Raw genomic sequence first — 19,649 nt, forward strand, 5'->3', positions numbered from 1 at the left:
AGGGCTATCACACGCGCACGATTCATTTTTATGGAAACTGATTTTATCTTCGAACCATTTTCGGTCCTCCCCAAAAGCGAAAGTGATTCTGCGATTGGCAAAACTTGTTTTATTTTAGAGTTTGGTATTTTAAAGACATTTATTTTATTTCGGATTTAGTTTCCAATTAGCACTTGAAGTACCATTTTCTTGTGTTAATTAATATGAACTTCGTTACTATATTCAAAGAAATAAATGAACATTTATGGTATATGAGTGTGGGGTAAGATGGGACAACGTTTTGATCTTTTTTTCCGTACCTGTTGGAAGTAAACAAATAACAGTTACAGACTTATAAAAACCATATCTTCCCAACTCTAAAAACAGCGTTGTTAATTATTTAAAACACGATCAAGAAATATGTGCCTTAGGTGTAACGGTATCCATATTTTCCCCACAGTCTACAAATTTATCTGTGTTTCGATATCTGTGTTTTGTTTTCGTAGAGATATAGAAAAATAAATGTTATACAACATAGCGGGACAAGACAGCGTCACACCAACTGCAAAACAGGTCAATTTAATAGGATTAGTCGTATTATCTCACTTACAACCCGTGTTTACCTCAAACAGACCCAACCTAGTTTATTTTCCGTATATCGGATTTCCGTGTCTCAGTGGCTCCGCTAGCGGTAAAATTAAGTTGCATGTTTGTGCTGAAAATCGCTCTTTTTGTTGTGAAGTGCATTTCTTATTAATGTAAAAGAATTTATCTCTGCAAATAGAAATGTGTATATATAATGCTGCGGTACATGGTAACAGTTAAAAGCTGCTGGAATAATGTGTTGCTTATTGGCTGACACTTACTAACCGTGTTTTTTGGGTTCCAGTGCAACATGATTGTTTCGTTTTCTGTGTGTATACTGCATACACGTGAACTACTACAAACAGTTTGATATATTTGAAAAAAATTTAAACAAGCACACACTTATTCTTACGTTGTGTATATGAAGGCATGAAGAAGTGAACAATATTAACTTATTTATCCTCGCATGGCTGGAAAACGACGGTTGTTAACACAGGTGTTCTGTTTCATACACCTTGTACCCGCTTATGAGTTACCACGTATGTAACTTTGTGGGTATTTAATATTCCTTTTTAGTTTTCAATATATAGTTCGACATTATATGATGTATACGGTATGCGTTCGTAAAATGTAATCCAAAAATAAAACATAAACTTGCGGTCGAATTGTTAGTCTGAGTTAAAAAACGATTAATCTTGGCATACGTTTGAACTATTGAACCTCATACACATTGTTCACCACATCTAAGTTATAGCCGCAGTTTATACTTGATGGTTATTTAAGTCGTGTACCAAAAACGTTTTATCATGTAAATATATATATATAAGTTATAGGTTTATTTTTGCGTGTTATTTTGTTGATTCAAACAACCGCTACAGAATATAAAAGTATTTATGAGCATTGTGGTGAATTAATCTTCTAAATATCAAAAAAATGTTGCGCAATCCTTATTAAGCCATGAAAGTTATGAAATAATTAAAAAATATTATAAATAAACGTATAACAAGCACTGGTATCTCATAATATAAATATTTACATAAGAAGTTCCTGTAATGTTACATATAATGTTACATAATCACCCACAAAGTTGCATAGGTGGTAACTCGTAAGCTTGCAGGAGGTGGTGAAACAAAACACCCGTGTTATATATAATGACTTTTGACATGTATTTGCGCAGCGGCGTTTTCGGTACACCAAGGTCGTCTTCATCAGGGTAAATGAAACGGCTAATATATATGGTACTATGGGCAAGACAGGATACCGTTAGCACCTAAATCCCATATTTCCTGATCGTGTTTTAAAAAGATAACAGTACTTTTTTAAAGTTCTGAGAAAACAGATATTCAATTTTGTATAAATTCTTTGTTTACTACGAAATAGGACGGGAAAATAAAATAAAAATCATGTCTCATCTTACCCCACCCTACTATAACACTAATGGCACTAACAGTACATTTACAAATGCTGATACGTAAATTTTGTCAGTTGCTTTGTCAGCCAACTTTAAATTAGTTACAAAGTTACGTGACCAATTTAAATTAGATTACGTTTATTTCAATTGAATTTGCGGCTGGAAATCCCGCGATGAACTACCAACAATTGCTATAATAACTGGTTGCACAAAATTCGAACAATTGCTCCAGCCTGCTGTACAGTTAGCAATTATTACATATTTTGGTTAAAATTGTTGAGGGCTAAAAGTGGCTGACTTACGTGCTTGCTATTGTGTATGACGCAGGTGCACTTATAGACTCTTAGAGCCAAAGAGATTAAGCTCTCCTAATTTTTGAACCACTTCGAAAAATTTAGTGGTTCGAATTTTTTTATATATAGTAGAGTAGGGAACTATGGGACACCTTTTCATTCTGTTTTCTCGTCCCTTTTGGTAGTAACTAAAGAATGTTCAAGGAATTGATACGTATAAAAACGTGTCCTCGCGACTCCCGTAGACCGTTGTTTATTGTTTAAAACACGATAATGATACTTATAGATATTATGTGCTAAGGTTGTCCCATCTTGCCCCACATGCGCCTGCGTTTATAGCGCTGGTGATTTAAACATTACGCTACAATGTGTCGGAAGTAAATGGTCTACTTATACCGCGCATCCCGCATTGCAGTCAATTATTCTGTAATTTCACGTGTGGGATGACAATGTAAATTAGGTCGCTTCTAGAATTACGCAAGTATGCTGTAAGTCAGGACATGTAATTTTGTCCGAGTTCGGGTTTTTCCTTGAGTACTTATGACAATCCATTCTTTTACGTCACGCGTCACGTGGGATAGTAATTAGTGACAAGGAAATTACTTAAGCCTAGTTTTTGGCTGCCGAGTTTTTGACTGCAATTACTGCGGAAAAACTATGGCCTTTTTAATTGCGTATATAAGGTACTTACAGGAATGTGTATGGCAAAGTAGCTCAGGGTAAGATGGTACGTGTTTCATTCTCATTTATTGTTCATTTAGTAGTAAACAAAGAATGTTTGCAGATTTATATAACCAAATTCCCCAAAAGAGCGTTATTAATTGTTTAAAGTACGGTCGGGAATTATGGGATGTTATCTGCTATAACGGTATCGTATCTTACCCTACAGTAAAAAGGACCAAACACTTGTAATTATAGGTACGCAAACACCATAGCATTTGTCATAGCATGTACATAAGTGTATACAAACAAGCCAAACGCAAAAACTCCACAGCCTAAAAAATTCGTTCACCCTGAATTTTCCCCACAGAAAATTTTGCTACAATATGGAGATAAAAGAGTCCAGTACGCCGAATCCGACTTATTTTTACGGTAATTTAACTTAACCTCATCTGACCCTATAACCCGCACGTTATTACCGCTGGACATGTAATAGCAATGGTAGCCGCAGCCGATTTTCGCTATGTCGTTTCGTGACAGGAATAGGGTATATGCGCATAAACATAAACTCACGCTGTAAAATTTTACGAGGTTTAAAGTATTTAGTAAGAGGAACGGAATGTTTGAAAAAATCCCATTTCCGCGGGGTAAAAAGTTTTTTGGGGGGGACTTCCGTTTCACAAGGCTATACCTCTCTCTTTTAATATAGCTGTTTTCATTTGTTTCCGTTAAAGGTTTTACCCATTCACTTTGTTTCAGAGTTTCAGAGTTTCATTCAGAGTTTACCCATTCAATTTGTAGTTTAAAATAATTTTGTTTTTACTTTACAAACATGCGTTTCTGCTTTCAAATTAAGATTTCAACCGGGTATCTGTAGGGTATAAGATGGGAAACTTAAAACACATAACATTCCATATTTCCAATCGTGTTTCTGTTTAAACAATTTAGAGTCGCGGGAATACGGTAATAAGATACTTTAAAAGTATTCTTGTTTACTGTTAAATGGACGAGAAAATAGATTGAAAGCATATACCAGCATATATCTTATCCCACATATTAATACAGTAAATACAGCGGCCTTGTGTATTCCAGTACAGCAGACTTGTGAAGTGATATTAAAGCGATTACATGTAATCCATAATTACCATAAATAAACAATTCGTTTCCCTAACACCCAATACACGCTGTAATTCGAATTAATTTTAATTTATCTTCAGATTATAGTCTTTATGTAAACGATCATTTGCACCAACATTTCAAAATCGTATTTTATCGTATTTGAGTAGTAGATTTAGGTCTTTATATTATCCTGACTTAGATTTAAGGTACCTATATTCTCCTATTTATTACAAAGGTGGTAGAAATTATTTGAATAATCTTTTTTTATTTTGATATTTAAATAAAAAAAACGGCTTATCTGAAATAAAAAAATGCCATCTGGCAGCATGGCAGAAGAATTAAACGTCGGACATACACTGTTTCTTCATACCAGATGAACCGTTGAAAGATTATTACATTATGCCTGGTAGCAAAAGTAACAGAATATTGTATTTATTTATTAAAAATTGAATGCGTGTACAATGGTGTTCATACATATTTTCCCCTTAAGCCGCAACATGGCCTTTTGGTTTGTGCAGATCAAGATCTGTAAATGCAGCTGCTTTTTGTAAACGGAACATTTTAATTAACACTTCGCTTCGCATTCCAAAGGCTTCCCACGATTTACGTATATTGAAATATTCCCGACCAAGAGCTTGAGGCATTTTCGCTTCACTCTTCAGCTCACACCTTTACAGTCACGGTAGCTTAAATGTAAAAAACATCATATATATATATATATATATATATATAGTAGGATGAGGTAAGATAGGTCATGATTCTATTTTTCTTGTCCCATTTGGTGTTAAACAGAAAACATTTACAGTATTATATAATCATAGCCGTAAAGTAGTATTGTTAACTATTTAAAACACGATCATGAAATATGGTTTTTAGGTATTGTCCATGTCCTGTCTTACCCCACAGCACAATAACATGTATGTAGTGATTTTTCTCACTTCTATCATTATCTTTTAAAAATATAAAATAAAAACTACAAATCTTGAAAAAATAAACATCCAGTAACTGGCAGAAAAATACCGTGCGATTTTGAGAAATGAAGACCGATTTTCTATAAATTTAAAAACGGGTTGTGCAGCTTAGTGACTCATGCAACGTGCAGCCAGACGTCTATAATGCCGATGAGCCATAAAACGTCTAGATATTTGTATATCCTCTTCATTAAAATGTAATTCATCAGTTTAGATATAGTAGCACAACTGTCTGGTAAAATAGGATACCGTTAGCACCTAAATCCCTTATTTCCGGATCGTTTTTTAAACAATTCAGAACACTCTTTTTATAGAGTTACGGTGCTACAGTTATATGAATCTGTAAGTGTTTTTTGTTTACTACTATATGGGACAAGAAAAACAAAACATTTCCCATTTTACCTCAACTACTTGCCCTGTACCATTTTACCCCAACCAACAATGTATGAAGGCAGCATAAATAACGTGTGGGTGGAAAACTAGTGCAGTCTGGTTTTATCTGGTTCAACCGGTCCAATTATAAATGAGATCAGGAAGTTCGCAGCAAAACAACATACATCTTAATTCTTACTCCACCACACCTTTTAACGCACGCGAAAGCTTTTAATCCAAATGTAATAGCAAAAACATCGACGGCTTAGTGGGCGTGTGGGTAGCTCATGCACACTGTCGAGACCGCTTCTCCCACGTGGAAGGAACGTAACGCACGCAACAGCTAAATCTGCAGACATACGAATTCCTTTACAATTGTGACCATATAGGGTAGTTTTTTTTCACGGCAGAAACGCCCTGTCATCCCGCCAGAGGATTAACGGACCTGATCGTCGGTTATCACGCGAAATTAGCGCAAACAAATCAAAGCGTTTCTTCACAGGGCCCGACCTGTCTAATTTTACCAATGAGTCATGACAGCGGACAGTTTGCTATTTTGATTTCCCGACCATTTTATTGCAGCAATTAGTTCGCTTTACTAGGAATACAACTTCTTGCAGTTTGTGCAGAGTACTTGTGGTGAATCTGCAGCATATGAAGTTTACAATATTTTAATATCGTTTTAAACGGATTTTAAGCCAGTAAGGCGATGATTTCGAATGTAACACATTTTATGAAAAGTAGTTTTAAGTGCACATAAGGGAATATTTGCATTAAAATAAAAAGTAGGCTATAGATTAAACCAACCTATTTTATATATAGTAGGGTGCTGGGAGAAGATGGGAAACTTTTCATTCTGTTTTCTAGTCCCATTTGATAGTAAATATAAAACGTTTAAATAATTGCAAAACCGTATCATCACGACTCCCATTATTGGCCGCTATTTGGACATTATGTGCTAAAGGTGTCCCGTCTTCCCCCACCCTACTGTATTATAACTCCCATATTAATTTATGTAAGGTTTACTGGTTCGGGTTAGACACAGTCATATCTGAAGTAAGTTGAATACCGTTTGAGCAGCGGTCTTTAGAGTCGTGGGGATAATATAAAATCATGTTGTATTTATTGTAACATGTCAAAAGTGCAACCACAGGCTAACAATTTAAATTACTGCGCTTTCTTGAGGCAGGTGAAATAACACACCTTGATGTTTAAACACACATGATTGCGTTGTGTTCAAACTACAAGGAATGTCGAGCTAATACATACCTTCGCCTTGTTATGTGTGGTCTGAAACGTTTACCCGTTATACCGGTATGTTGGGTTCTCGTCGAAAACAAAAGACAGTAATCCACCATCTCCTATGAGAGGTGCAATTGAATGGGTATTGCTTGTGCAATTGCAGACACAAAAATACAATGCCCATAAAGTATTAACTGACACACCCATAAAAAATCGTACAATCATTTTTGTATCCTACGAAATTAGAGACTGGTTTATTGCTATAAAAATACGCTTTTTATAGAGGAATATGTATGGATAAATATTTTACTATTAAAATTACCATGTTTTTTTAATATAATAGGCAACCCATTTTGGCGAGTGTCCACCACCCTACTATATATAGTAGAGTGTAAGGAGACGAGACACCTTTAGCACATATATAATATCCAAATATCCTGATCGTGTTTTAAACAATTAACAACGACCTACGAGAGTCGTCATGTTTAATAATTCTTGGAATGTTCCTTGTTAACTACCAAGTGAGACGAGAAAATAGATTGAAAAGGTCTCCCATCCTTCCCCAACCCCTATACTATATACTTGATATGCAGTACATGATGTAGTGTGAAATATATTGTAACTGCCATATTAATTTCTGTAAACTTATTTTGAATGTTGATGCTAATCGGTTTAACTTATAAGACACATCCATATCTCGGTTATATAGAAACCAAAGTTATATAATGATGCAATTATATAATGTTTTATATTACATAACACTTTCCTAGTTATCTATTGGTAACTAGTCGTTATATTGTATACGGCTTGGCAATGAAACAGGCCGACTAAAGGTCGCGAGTATACCACTGGTATTTGCAGCGTAAACTCAAAAACATGAGATATGACTCATTCGTTGCAAATTCTAGTCTCGTATGCCACCCTTGCCCTTTTAAACTCAAGTATGTTGCAAAACTCGGTTTCCAAATCGTCTTGTGCTATGAGTTAGGTTTGTACTATATGCGCAGTAACAAACGTAATCTTTTCTCAAGATACAGTAGGATGGGGAAGTTGGGACACTTTTTAACTCTATTTTCTCGTCCCATCTTCTTTAACTTTTTAACTCTATTTTAGTAGTAAATACAAAAAACATACAAAGAAATATGAAACTATGTCCTCGTGACTCTCATAGACCGTTGTTAATTGTTTAAAACACGATCAGGATATCTGGATATTATGTGCTAAAGGTGTCCCATCGTCCCCCACCCTACTATATGTATTTTTGCAGCATCATTCACAGTACACTAAAGATATAGATTTTTTCTCGGTTATGCTCAAATGGTAGTTACAAAGCATCGTATATATTTTCGTGATTATAGTTCCCTTTTCCATGCAGCAGCATTTAGGATTGCATTTTCAATAGAAAAAAGCAAAACCCCTAAAAGTGCCACAGTTTCAAGATTAGCATATAATGTATTACTGCTGTCCTTATCTGGCCTAAAGTCAAATGCATAACATTTGCGGCAAATTGATCCTTCAAGTCAATTTGAATGCAAATAGTTCAACAGCTTGCACTGCAAATGCTAAGGTCATTAATAACGCCTTCAAGTTCCTACTCGTTTTAATTGAGCGGTTACTTCTCCACGAAGTAATTATTGTTGCCCGATTGTGTTAAAAGTTGAGACCCAATTGAACCGACGGTTTGGGTACAATTGCGACTTGGCACGGCCAATAATTTCGTGCGAACGAAGTTGACTTCGGTTAGGTTATCCACCACAGTTTATTGTGGTTGGTCGATATCTAAGGAACGGTATGATGACTATGGACTGCGGGTTCGTGTTTAAACCGGTTGTAACTGGATTCATTATTCCTTTCGAGATGAGACGGTAAACAGTTGCTATTTTTGGCACTTGATTGGCATCTTGCGCTTTTCCTTGGAAGATTGTGTAATTCCGTGACAGCAGTGTGGCTTCATCAAAAATACGTTCTATTTATACCATTATTATAGAGTAGACCTCACACACTTTGGCATAAACAGTCGAACATGTAGCCATAAATTTGCACTTTATCTCAATTATCACGCCATTATTACAGGGTGTAAGTTCGACGTATCAAATTAGTAGGAACTTTGCGTAGAACGGCGACAGTTCTGAGCGTCGCTGTAAAGTACAAGGAACCATGCTGATTGGAAACATGTCTAATTAACTGTTAGATTAGTACCACCCGGTAATCGGCAACGTAGGGCGAGGGATCCTGGGCAGCAAAGCTGGTGACACATTAAGTGCATTTGGTCCACCATTACCGCAGGTATGGAAGGTATTTGACATGGTAGGCGTGGCGAGACGCAGCACGCGATGATCTGGCAGCGGAATATTCAAAAGTGGTTCCGGGCCTTCTGCAGCCGTTAATTTTATGTTGTAGACGGCGTTCTGACGCCTGTTCAGGCATAAATGCTGGTCATTTTTAAACCACAAACATTCATCCGTTTTTGAACATATTTTTTTCAGATCTACTTTATTACTTAAGTTTTGTACCTTTAGAGTTTAGTACCTTCACAGGAGTTTTGGTTAAAAATCTTTCTTATAATCTATTTTATAGAAGTTGAATTTTTTACCATTGAATATTGTACCTACAACTTTAATCTTTACAGTGAAGTTCTGTACATACACTCTTTCTCATCAAATTTTCTCGGCAAACTATATTGGAGTGCCTAACCAAAGTTTCCAATAAACGAGTATATAGGCACGCATTGAAAACTGATCAGCGGTCTCTGCTTTCCCGGGAAAACCACCAATTGGCGAAAGGTGGATTCTACCCAATTTACAGTTTAATAAATTTCCCAAAATTCTACAAACACTCTTATTTCTTATTGGAACCAATCTTCGCTATCAACGATAGCATCAAATGTGAGTCACAGGCTATCAAACGAAGTGTTTTTGCAGTGATTCTAAGATGAGTCTTACCGGAAAATACAAAATTTCCCATCATTCCTTATCTCTTATTAAGCCCATCACCCCGATAATATTTGCATGACTTAATTCTGCTTGAGTTAAAACGCTGCTACAATTTGCTACTTACGTATTGAGAAAATGTTTTTTTTTTAATTTCCAGCACGCAGTACCATACAATGTTTTATTATTTTGTTTGTAAAGTTTACAAGGTTGCCCAATGTTTCGTCGTGCAGGTCAAATCGGTTGAGGTACTCCATAGTCGTGAGGCTTAGTGAATCGCTGGGCCTAACCTCACTAGCTATAAACAGGCACACGCATGCTATTGCTCGACTCTCGGTAACCGTACCAGCACGATATCGGTACAGGAAACCCAATCATGTGCTTCACATCGGCTATAAGCAGCTGCATCGAATTGAGATCGCTAGGCCTTGCCCCAGAAGGCGTGTCAGCGATGCTGCACGCCGGGCACGACTCATAGAACGAAATTCCCGCTATAAGCGGAAGGCATGGATGGGAATCCGAAACGAGTACGGACGTCCAAGAGTCTGCGTCATTCTGCGGTTTACTTGTCGAGTTTTCGATGCCAGCCGTCGAGCACACCCACAGCTTCGTATACGGCACTCGCATTAATTGCTCTCCAATTAACAAGATCGCAGTGTCTAATTCTGCGATGCTGCTAATTACTGAAACCGCACTTCCACACAACTACGATTTGTCGCGGCTTATGGCGCGAGAACTGACGCGTCATGAGAGCTCTTGTAGGTTCTGCTGGCGCGGCGAATGTGCAGTACGAGAGTCCGTACTAAAATAAACTAACAACATAGGAATGTTGTGCAGTTTAGTGACTATCAATTAGAGCAGCTGATATGCTGCAATTAACATCCAGGCATGCTCGAGCATCGACGCTTCACTTCTGTATGGAAATTATATGTAGTATGTTGACATATACGCCGCAGCATGTCGTAATTAAACTCTGGTATTGATGATATAATCATTCTGCCTTGAACGCGCTGTGAACTTTTAAATTCACAAAATAAACAGTGCTCTGTAATTGCTTGAGCGTGTTTAACAGAAGCCAATTTAGATAAAGTGCAATACACCTAATTGACATTATTAATTTACTCATCCAAGTTTCCGCAGCTCACTGATATAAACATTTATAAACGCAATGACCGCTTATTTTGCGGAAAGACCATATATGGAGAACCCTTGTTACCACTACACAATGCCAACACGTTTCCGAATCGTCGAAAAACCTCAAAATCTAGTTTTTTTCTTTTAGACGCTGTTTTGCTACTTGCCCCTGGCCGACCTGACTTAACTAAAACAACAATTTTTTCTTGGCATGTTTTGAACTAGCTTGACTCTTATCTGGAATCCAGCAGTATACGAAACAATCTCTGTTTTTTCGTAACAAACATTTTTAGTGATTAAATAATAGCACACACATGAAGTACTGTACTAAAGTTAATGCTACTTAACAGAACTATAGATTCAAAAAAAACGTAGGTTATTATTTTACCTAGAAAGTAATCTTATTAGGAACTGCTGTATGAATCATGTCTTTGTTTTTAAAATTCAGCTTCAACGTTTACCAGAGCGTAAATACATCTTGGAGCAATTATTAAAAATAGTTGCGGCCGATTAACCTTAAAAAAGGTAAACAACACACAAGTTCAATGAGAAAACAAATTTTAGTTTCTTGAAACAATCTAGTTAATTTTATAGTCAGCAAAAGTGAGCAGTCTTGTTTTGCAGTTGCGATTTTTATCTGTATGTGTATTTATATATACCTTGGGTTTACACTATATAGTACTGCGGGGGTAAGATGAGACACCTATAGCGTACAATACCCAAATATTCTGATCGTGTTTTAAACAACCAACAACGGTCTATATGGGCACCGTGCGGTTACGGTTTTATGATTCTTTGAATGTTCTTTGTTTACTACCAAATTGGAGGAGAAAATAGAATGATAAGAGGTGTCACGTCTTCCCCCACCCTTAATATACTACTTGGTCTGCTATCTTGATTATGTTGTTTTGGCTGCTCTTGAAATGTTAGTATGCGATTTCGACGTCTTTTGAGGGTACTATAAAAATAACTAAACAGTTCAGAGCACCTTATAGGGGTGCGTGGTGTTTTCGACAAGAGATAGTCGGCCGAAAACACAGTGACTTTGTTCGATCCCTGCACGCAATTAGCGGGCTCGATCGTGAATGCGTCAATCCATTGATCACGGGGACTGATAAAAGTTCGTTTTGGCTTGATGCCCCGAAAATATTTGTCGGGTATCTTTTTCTTACCGGCGCTATGATACTGGGTGTTTTCAAGAGCATTTGCAGCATGCTTGTATAGTAAACAAGCTAGCAATGAATCTGTACATTGTACACGGAAACTCCGCTGTAGTTTGATCAAAGGCATTGGGAAATTTTAACGCTTTTGGCACACATACATAAACACAGAGAAATAGTTGGGCGCAGAGTAATTGGAATAACAATAAATGGTGCTTTCGGTTCATACAAAATTGTTTACCCCCATATACGGTCAATTGTATTGCAACAAATTTCGCCACGAGACTTTATACTTCTAAACATGACCTACTATATTACAATGTAGGCTATGTCTTGAATTACGTCAATGCGGTTACTGCTTCCGTCTTCTTGGCATACGTTGTAAGATTAAGATAGTAGTTACACCTACGTAACCTTCAAACTGTTTGTGCATTACGTCAAAACATAAACTCATTTTAAACAAGTCCTTAACATTTTTTTGACAACACATTTTATGATAGCCTTTTTTTACATAAAAAAAACACACACATCAAGTAATAACTTCTAATATTTTTCTTTTAATTATGAGGCCATTGTTTCTAACAATCCTATAAGTTCCATACTTCATGTTCTAAACATAAATGAAGATAGCTGACGTAATGATTTGGGGGTCATTTCTTTTCTCGCGTTGACATTCTTGAATGTAAATTGATACATTACGTGATTCTTTTGGAAATTATTATGTATTACATTTGTATTACACCTGTCATTAAAAGGCGGCGACATTATGTCAAGCCTATGTCTATAATATAAACAGCGCGTCACTGCTACTAAATGTAGTAGCATTACATCAATTAACTTACCGTTGCTGACAAAAAATGCCAGACGTATATAAAGTAGTCGTGTCGAAAAAGCCGCAACTTGTAGGCGAAGCATCCAGAAACGAGAAGTTGTAGCAGAAATTTTAACCACAGATGATGCCCCTCCCGTCGTAGGCGTGAGTTGTAGTCTGAGAAACGCTAGTGTTACGGAAGTTCTCCCTTTGACGCAAGGCGCCCGTGTCCGCCCGTCTGTACCGGCAACCTAATTTAATGTGACCTATACTGGGACTGTTTATATTAGATCGACATATCACAAGATTCTAGGTTTATTTCGAGCTACCCTTTAAACCGCATAGTCAGTTTTATATGAACGTGAGGTGCGTCGGCGGCGTCATGTGCATTTTTGTGGCTATTGTCCAATTTTAGAAATATTGCAAAGGGGTGTCGCAACGTAAGTGTCTGCCTACGCACGCAATAATGTTAATTGATTTGGAAATTTTCAACTATCATATTTGCTTGACACGTCGGAATGTCCAACTACCAGTTACTATAAACACGAAAACGCAAATGGATACCAGTGTATAACATAAACGAATCAATTATCTGACTTTGGAGCAAAAAGCAGGGTAAATGGAAAGTAGTGTATGAANAAGCATTTAGGGCCTTTCATCAGTGAGAAAAGTACATATATGTCTTACATCTCATGGCCCAAGGCAGACAACTTCGAAAAAAAGTCTCTTTTCAAATTTCCCCGTGCGCGAATACTACATAAGACGTGATGCGTTGCCCAAACTCACACTTTCGAGCCTCAGAGCGCACGATCACTAGAATATAAAAGCCTTAAGCAGTTATCTGTATTTGTTACATTGAGTTGCAAATATTCGAAGAGATTTACCATTTAAACAACCAAGATGAAAATGTTGGCATATCTTGCTTCAGCCTTCCTTCTGATTTCAATCATTGAAGGTAAGACACAAAGTTTGGGTATATATTGTAATAAATATACCTCTTTTTCTATTCTATATGGGTGATTTTCTATTCCATTTGGGTCTTCCATAGTATGGTAGGCTACGTGTTTTTTCGCACAGTTGCACGATTAACCCCCCCCCCAAAAACATATACTTAGCCATGCAATGCAGGATTTAATGCATTTTCAATTGCGTCACTGGCTCTGCACTTTACATTGGCATGATGCAATTACCGCGCATTAAGTTTTGCAAGCTGTAATTTCGTAACGTGTAGAATGGTGTTTCACAGCTGCTCAAGCCACGTAAAGCACTTGGAGCTGCTCGTCTTCAAGAATAATTTGAACACCGCGCGTTTTTGGTTAACATTCCGGCAGTGTCGCATTTGCCGCAAGTTTTCTGACACTCAATTTAGTTTGAGCGAAAAATAACCAATTTAAATTTTGCCAACATGGTACTCCTTATACGCAATATTTGCAAATTTGGCATAAAAGTTTTTTTAAGCAATTAACCGTACTTATAGGCTATAAGAAAATCTGCCTTATTTTTTTGTCAAAATGCAAGAGTTTCCGCAAGATAAACGTGTAATACCTCGCTATATTCAAATCTAATCAATGAATAACATCACGATCTTTCCCAACCAAGTTATAAGTTCTTAATTTGGTTGACATTTTAAGGAGACTTAAAATATACATTCGTGATTCCACATTAAGATATAACATAGGATTAGTTGAGGGCGTAATAAACATTGGGGTTTTTCATCGCACGCCTTTCGTCTGTTTTAACGCGATGTTTTTAACTTGCCAAATTTAGCAATCGGACCGAAAATAATGTTTTCGAGTCAAAATGGGCAAAGTTTGTACATTAATATTTCGGTCGTCGTTAAATGCCGAAATTGTAAAATAATGTTGCGTAATAGAAAGATATGTGAAAATGTAATGTTAATTTGCCCATAAGGAAATTTTGGAAACTTAATAGTTGCCAACATGCTGCGTCTGTTGAATACATAACTTTTTCAATTTGTTGTATAAACATAGATCGACCGTAACTTTTTTGCGCCGCTTAAATGTTAACATGGGCGGCACCTAATTAACGACTTATGTTTATTAACCAAGCAGATTACCCACCGAATAAACCGCTTTAAGCCAGTTAACATAATCATAACCTTTTATCGTTCAGGTTCTCCAGTAAGATTCAGCGACCGACGTTGTTTCGCCCGTCTGCGGCAAGTCCAGCTTGAGATCCGGGCAAACGGGGATATTGTGTCCGATCCCCATTATGTACCAGAGTGCGACTCCAGGGGTATCCGATGGAGGGTAAGTTGATAGTAATGTCATATATTAAAATGGGATAAGGTGGTACACCTTTTATATTGGAGTGAAGCAAGATGGGTCCTGTATTTATTCTATTTTCTCGTCCCGTTTAGTAGTGTACAAACAATATTTATTAAATGTATACACCATGTGGTCTGGTGTAAAAGAGGACACCCATGTTATAACTCAACAGCGGACATGAGGTGTGGTAATACAGCATATACTAAAAAAACGTGTTTTTACTCAACGGTTTGCATGAGGTGTTGTATATCAATACGTTGTCTGTGCCTGACTGAAAAAATGCACCACCGCTAAATTATAGCAGCAAGCTTTTATAATTTTAGCATTTCATTACATTGTTTCTATCTCACAGCCTGCCCAATGCGACCACCACGATATCGGTTATTGCTTTTGCGTGAACACGACCACGGGAGAGCCAATGAACAGAACAAGATCCCACTATCACACTAAAGAGCTTCTACAATGTGGTAAGTCAAGCGCCATGGCAAAAAGTTCAAAAAAATAATCACCTACAAAGTTACATACATAGTAATTCGTAAGCGGGCAATAGGTGTATGAAACAGAACACCCGTGTGATATAACGACTGTCGCTTCCATCCACGCGAGGATAAAGCAAGTTACATTTAAGTGTCTGACGAATTTCGTTCGTTCGCATAATTTACATAGGCGTAACCTATGCGTGTAAGCTGGTCCTGCAAAACGTGATTTGAAGATGTTGCGTGTAAACGGCGAGAGTGTCACTTTAATCCCGATAGTTTTGATACTTGAACACTTTCGTCCAGTCATGGTAAACGCGCAGGAATTATTGGTTAAGCCGATTAAAAAAGGCTTGAAAATTATGTAGGCCTCTTATAACGTAAGATTAAGCCTCTCGAAGGCTATGATGTTGCGTGTAACAGCATATGGAAGAGAAACTAGAACTGCAAGTTTTGGATCACGTAGCCTAAAAGTGGTTTTGTTGCTCTTGTGCATATACCGCGGACATTAATTTTTCCGAACCTCGAAAATGACCACGCTTTTTTTCTGTAGATACTGATGTACCAGAAAACAAACGGTGCCAGAACAGACAACAAGAGTACAGAAACTTCTTGAAAAACTGGGAGTTGCGACAGGCGAACCCATTCTACTACTTCCCAGAATGCAATCAAGACGGTACTTTCAAGGTAAGGGATTTGTATTTGTAAGTATAGATTCATATACCGAATGTTTAATTATAATTATTATAACTAAAAGTATTTAATTAAAACAAGTTTGCATGCTCATTATCGTAACCGGGGTGGCAGTAATATATAAAATAAACGAAAATCGTAAAATATATAATATAAACGAAAAAATAAACGTTAAAACAGTTTTTTTTTGTTATGAAACACTAAATATTAAAATAAAAGTACAAACTTAATTGGTAGAAAGGCCTTTATTATTAATCGTTACATGCAAATTATTCTGCATTTACTTTTTCTAAACATGGCTCTGTTTCACCAGGCTTTGCAAAGAGACAGCATCAACTTCTTCTGTGTCCAAACGACCACTGGTGAAAAGATACCAGGAACGGACGTTGGACCTGGAAGCAACAGACCTCTGATTGAACCGGTCTGTCAAGCCTATTCCCAACAATGTAAGTTTACAATTTATAGTAGGGTGAGGTAAAATGGGACATTTGGCAAGTAAGGTGGGGTAGGATGGGACACCCCTCGTTCTATTTTTCTCGACCCTTTTGGTAGTAAAAAAAAAAATGTTTACAGAAATATATAGCCTTAGCCACGCTACAGTAAAATAGCGTTGTTAATTGTTTAAAACACTCTCGGAAAATGTGGGATTTAGGTGCCATCAACAGCGTCCCATCTTGCCTACAGTTTTATAGGACTTGTTGAACTTGTCATAGTTAATTTGCTTAAAATTTGATAAAAACTCGCATTTGTGACTCATGGAAAATGTATGAAATCTTGGCCGATAATCAAACTGTAACTAATATGTTTAAATGTGTTGGTAATTGCGGCTGTAAACAATATATTATATATTCAAATCTATCTCATCTTGACAGGGGCAGAGTATAGAGAATGGTTGAGGGTTGGAGATGTAACTGAAGAACACGAACACGAAGCTACTAACGGCTCATGCACGTAAGTTATAACCTTTTACATTCAAATAATCTTTTGTGTGATCATTCCATGATAAAGTCTTATTATCGGATTCCACGGAACTTATACATTTACCAATATAAGTAACGAGCAATTTACAGTAACATTTATCACCCAAATCAAATTTTTGACTTATCATGATTATTGATATGCTTATAAGCACATTATGCTACGTCGTGCACGGTTAGTTCCGTACTTGTTAGTGTTAAGCACCACATAGGTCTAATGTTTGGGTTTTGAACCACTTTAAGCCTACAGCCTTTGCGTTTACAATACAGGAATGGAAAACAATTCGTGCAATGCGGCTGCTCGAGAAAATGCGTGCCTGGCTCCGATATGTCGATGGAAGGCTCTGCTGAAGTTTGCGAGGGTTGCAAGCCGGTGTGTGTATGCCCTGCTGGTCTTTATGATTTGAATGGAACATGCGTCGATAATGCAGCTTGTCTTGCCGCACCGCCAATCGACGAGGATCATCGTGTGCTCGACGTACATGGTGCAGTCTGTAAGTTAAACATTAAAATAATTACACAAATAATTCTAAATAATGATTAAGTAGTGATGGGTAGGATACAATATGTTTGCGTTCAGCTTTGTCGTCTCATTGAGTAATAAACAAAGAATATTCCCAAAATAAGTAACCGCATCATTACGCCTCTAAAAGTACGTTGTTAATTGTTAAAAACACACAAGGAAACTGGGATTCATGTGCCACACCTCACGGTATCCCATCTGACCCCACAGTACTATATATGCTTATTGACAAAATTAAAATAGTTTTGTCTGCATTACTATTTCGTATAATCAATGTACAATTTTCCTGTTTTAAAAATTCTAATCTTTAACTATTTTCACAGGGTTTGAATATCAACAAGACAATCCAAGCCCAGTCATCCATAACTACTTGAGACTTGAAGAAGGCGAATTCGGCGAGGGTGGTCGTCCAGCAGAATACAGTCCGGGGCAAAACTCTCCGCCTGCACCCATTGAAGAGATTGAACCAACAGAAGTGATCCAGGAAACGACTGGCGAAGGTGTCCAGGAATCTGAAGTCACATCTACGAATAATACACCTGTACCTATTGATAATGAGTTTGAACAATGGAATGAAACAGAAGAAGTATCTAATCCTGAATCAAACGAGTCCTCGGGTCCTCCGTTAGATGAGGAGTTTGAACAAACAGAGGAAGTGGAGAATGAAACTTTAACATTACTTCTTCCAACTTTTGAAGAGCTGATGAGAAGTACTCAAGATCCTTACAGTGAACCCACCACCACAACTGTCGAGACCCCGAGCTATATGTATGAGAACGGTAACGAGTACACTGAGTCGCCATACTTAACAGATGCGGAACTCCGGAAGATTTTAGGAGAAACTTCAGATCTCGAAGGGCAGGAGGAAACCACCGAAACTCCGAACAGACTTGAGGCTCAGATGAACGGAATTGAAAATCGGCAACTCATCCGGGATGAAGTTCCTGCTGTTCAACCCACTCCTCCAATTGAAGAAACCGTCTTTCTCTCCGGGTCAATCCAGGAGATTGAAAATAACTCTTCCCAGCTTACTCTTCCACTTCCAACAGAAGCAAGTCCTCCGGAAGAGGAAGAAGAGGTTGAAGAACCTCCGGAAGAAGTTACAGAAAACATGCGGGCGCAGTTTATCTTACCTACAGCCCCAGTATCAGTAAGAAAGTCAAATGCGTAACCAACCATCAACCAATTCGTCTTTTGATAAGTTTTCTCCCTGAGTCTTGTTCCTAAATGTACTGTGTACAAGAAATGAGTTAAACCGAGTTGGTACAACGTCGTCAACCACCCAAAGAGAAGTTGCGGTTAAATCATTTCTTTTTCCACTGTGATGTCCCTTCTTTTTGTCCAATTTTTGTCAATGCTGTCCCAGTCTTACCCTTTCAAGTTGCCACCCTTGGGCTTTAGTTATCTTTGTACTTCGCCTACTCACAAAGTCGCTGCGGTGGAAGGAACGACGAAAACAAGTGAATTTGTTTTGGTTTATATCTTGTGGTCACGCTGCTCTCACGAGAGGTGCATGCCACACGAAGAGACGACGAGCCCATGGTGTCAAGCTTAACGAAAACGCTAATGGCATTCGGTGGCATCATATTCTATTATTTCTCTGTTTTGACGAATTCAACCAACAAATTTTCCGGCTGTCGAGAACAAATAAACATTCTTTTTACAGTCAAACGACCGCCGGACCGACTCCGACTTTCTGCATTTTTAAAGAGCTGTACTCCTGTTTTGTAGATTGTGTACAGAACGTACTTCAAAACTGTCCTTTCGTGTAAATTTGCTGCATTTAATAACGTATATTGTATGTAAATTCCCTGATCAAATAACGCGACAGGTTTCATTCGTTGAACATTATTTCTTTCTTTTTATTTAAGTATTGCGTACTTTCTGCACATCTTGCTATTTATAATACTTGTTGTTTTTCGTCCAAATAAAACAATTAAATTAATATTTGTATCGATTTCTTATAGCCATCAAACTATATGCTTGTCGTTTCGAAAAAAATCGAAAACTTTGCATAGATTTTCA

At 37.4% G+C, this 19,649-nt stretch overlaps 1 protein-coding gene across 1 annotated transcript; it reads left to right on the plus strand.

The window, feature by feature from the left end:
• Positions 1 to 12,290: 12,290 nt before the first annotated feature.
• Positions 12,291 to 19,569, plus strand: LOC100176699. Its single transcript, XM_002129950.3, has 8 exons — positions 12,291 to 13,622; positions 14,801 to 14,937; positions 15,308 to 15,422; positions 15,985 to 16,118; positions 16,438 to 16,570; positions 16,997 to 17,075; positions 17,372 to 17,595; positions 17,948 to 19,569. The coding sequence occupies exons 1-8, from the start codon at positions 13,568 to 13,570 to the stop codon at positions 18,793 to 18,795; spliced, it is 1,725 nt and encodes a 574-aa protein (XP_002129986.1). The 5' UTR covers positions 12,291 to 13,567; the 3' UTR covers positions 18,796 to 19,569.
• Positions 19,570 to 19,649: the final 80 nt, after the last annotated feature.

Source organism: Ciona intestinalis, chromosome 7, assembly GCF_000224145.3.
Source record: "Ciona intestinalis chromosome 7, KH, whole genome shotgun sequence".
NCBI lineage: Eukaryota > Metazoa > Chordata > Ascidiacea > Phlebobranchia > Cionidae > Ciona > Ciona intestinalis.

Coding starts and splice junctions, on each gene's coding strand:
- LOC100176699 (XM_002129950.3), top strand. CDS start 13,568: ATGAAAATGTTGGCATATCTTGCTTCAGCCTTCCTTCTGATTTCAATC. Junction 13,623..14,800: donor TCTGATTTCAATCATTGAAG/GTAAGACACAAA, acceptor TTTATCGTTCAG/GTTCTCCAGTAAGATTCAGC. Junction 16,571..16,996: donor TCAAGCCTATTCCCAACAAT/GTAAGTTTACAA, acceptor TCATCTTGACAG/GGGCAGAGTATAGAGAATGG.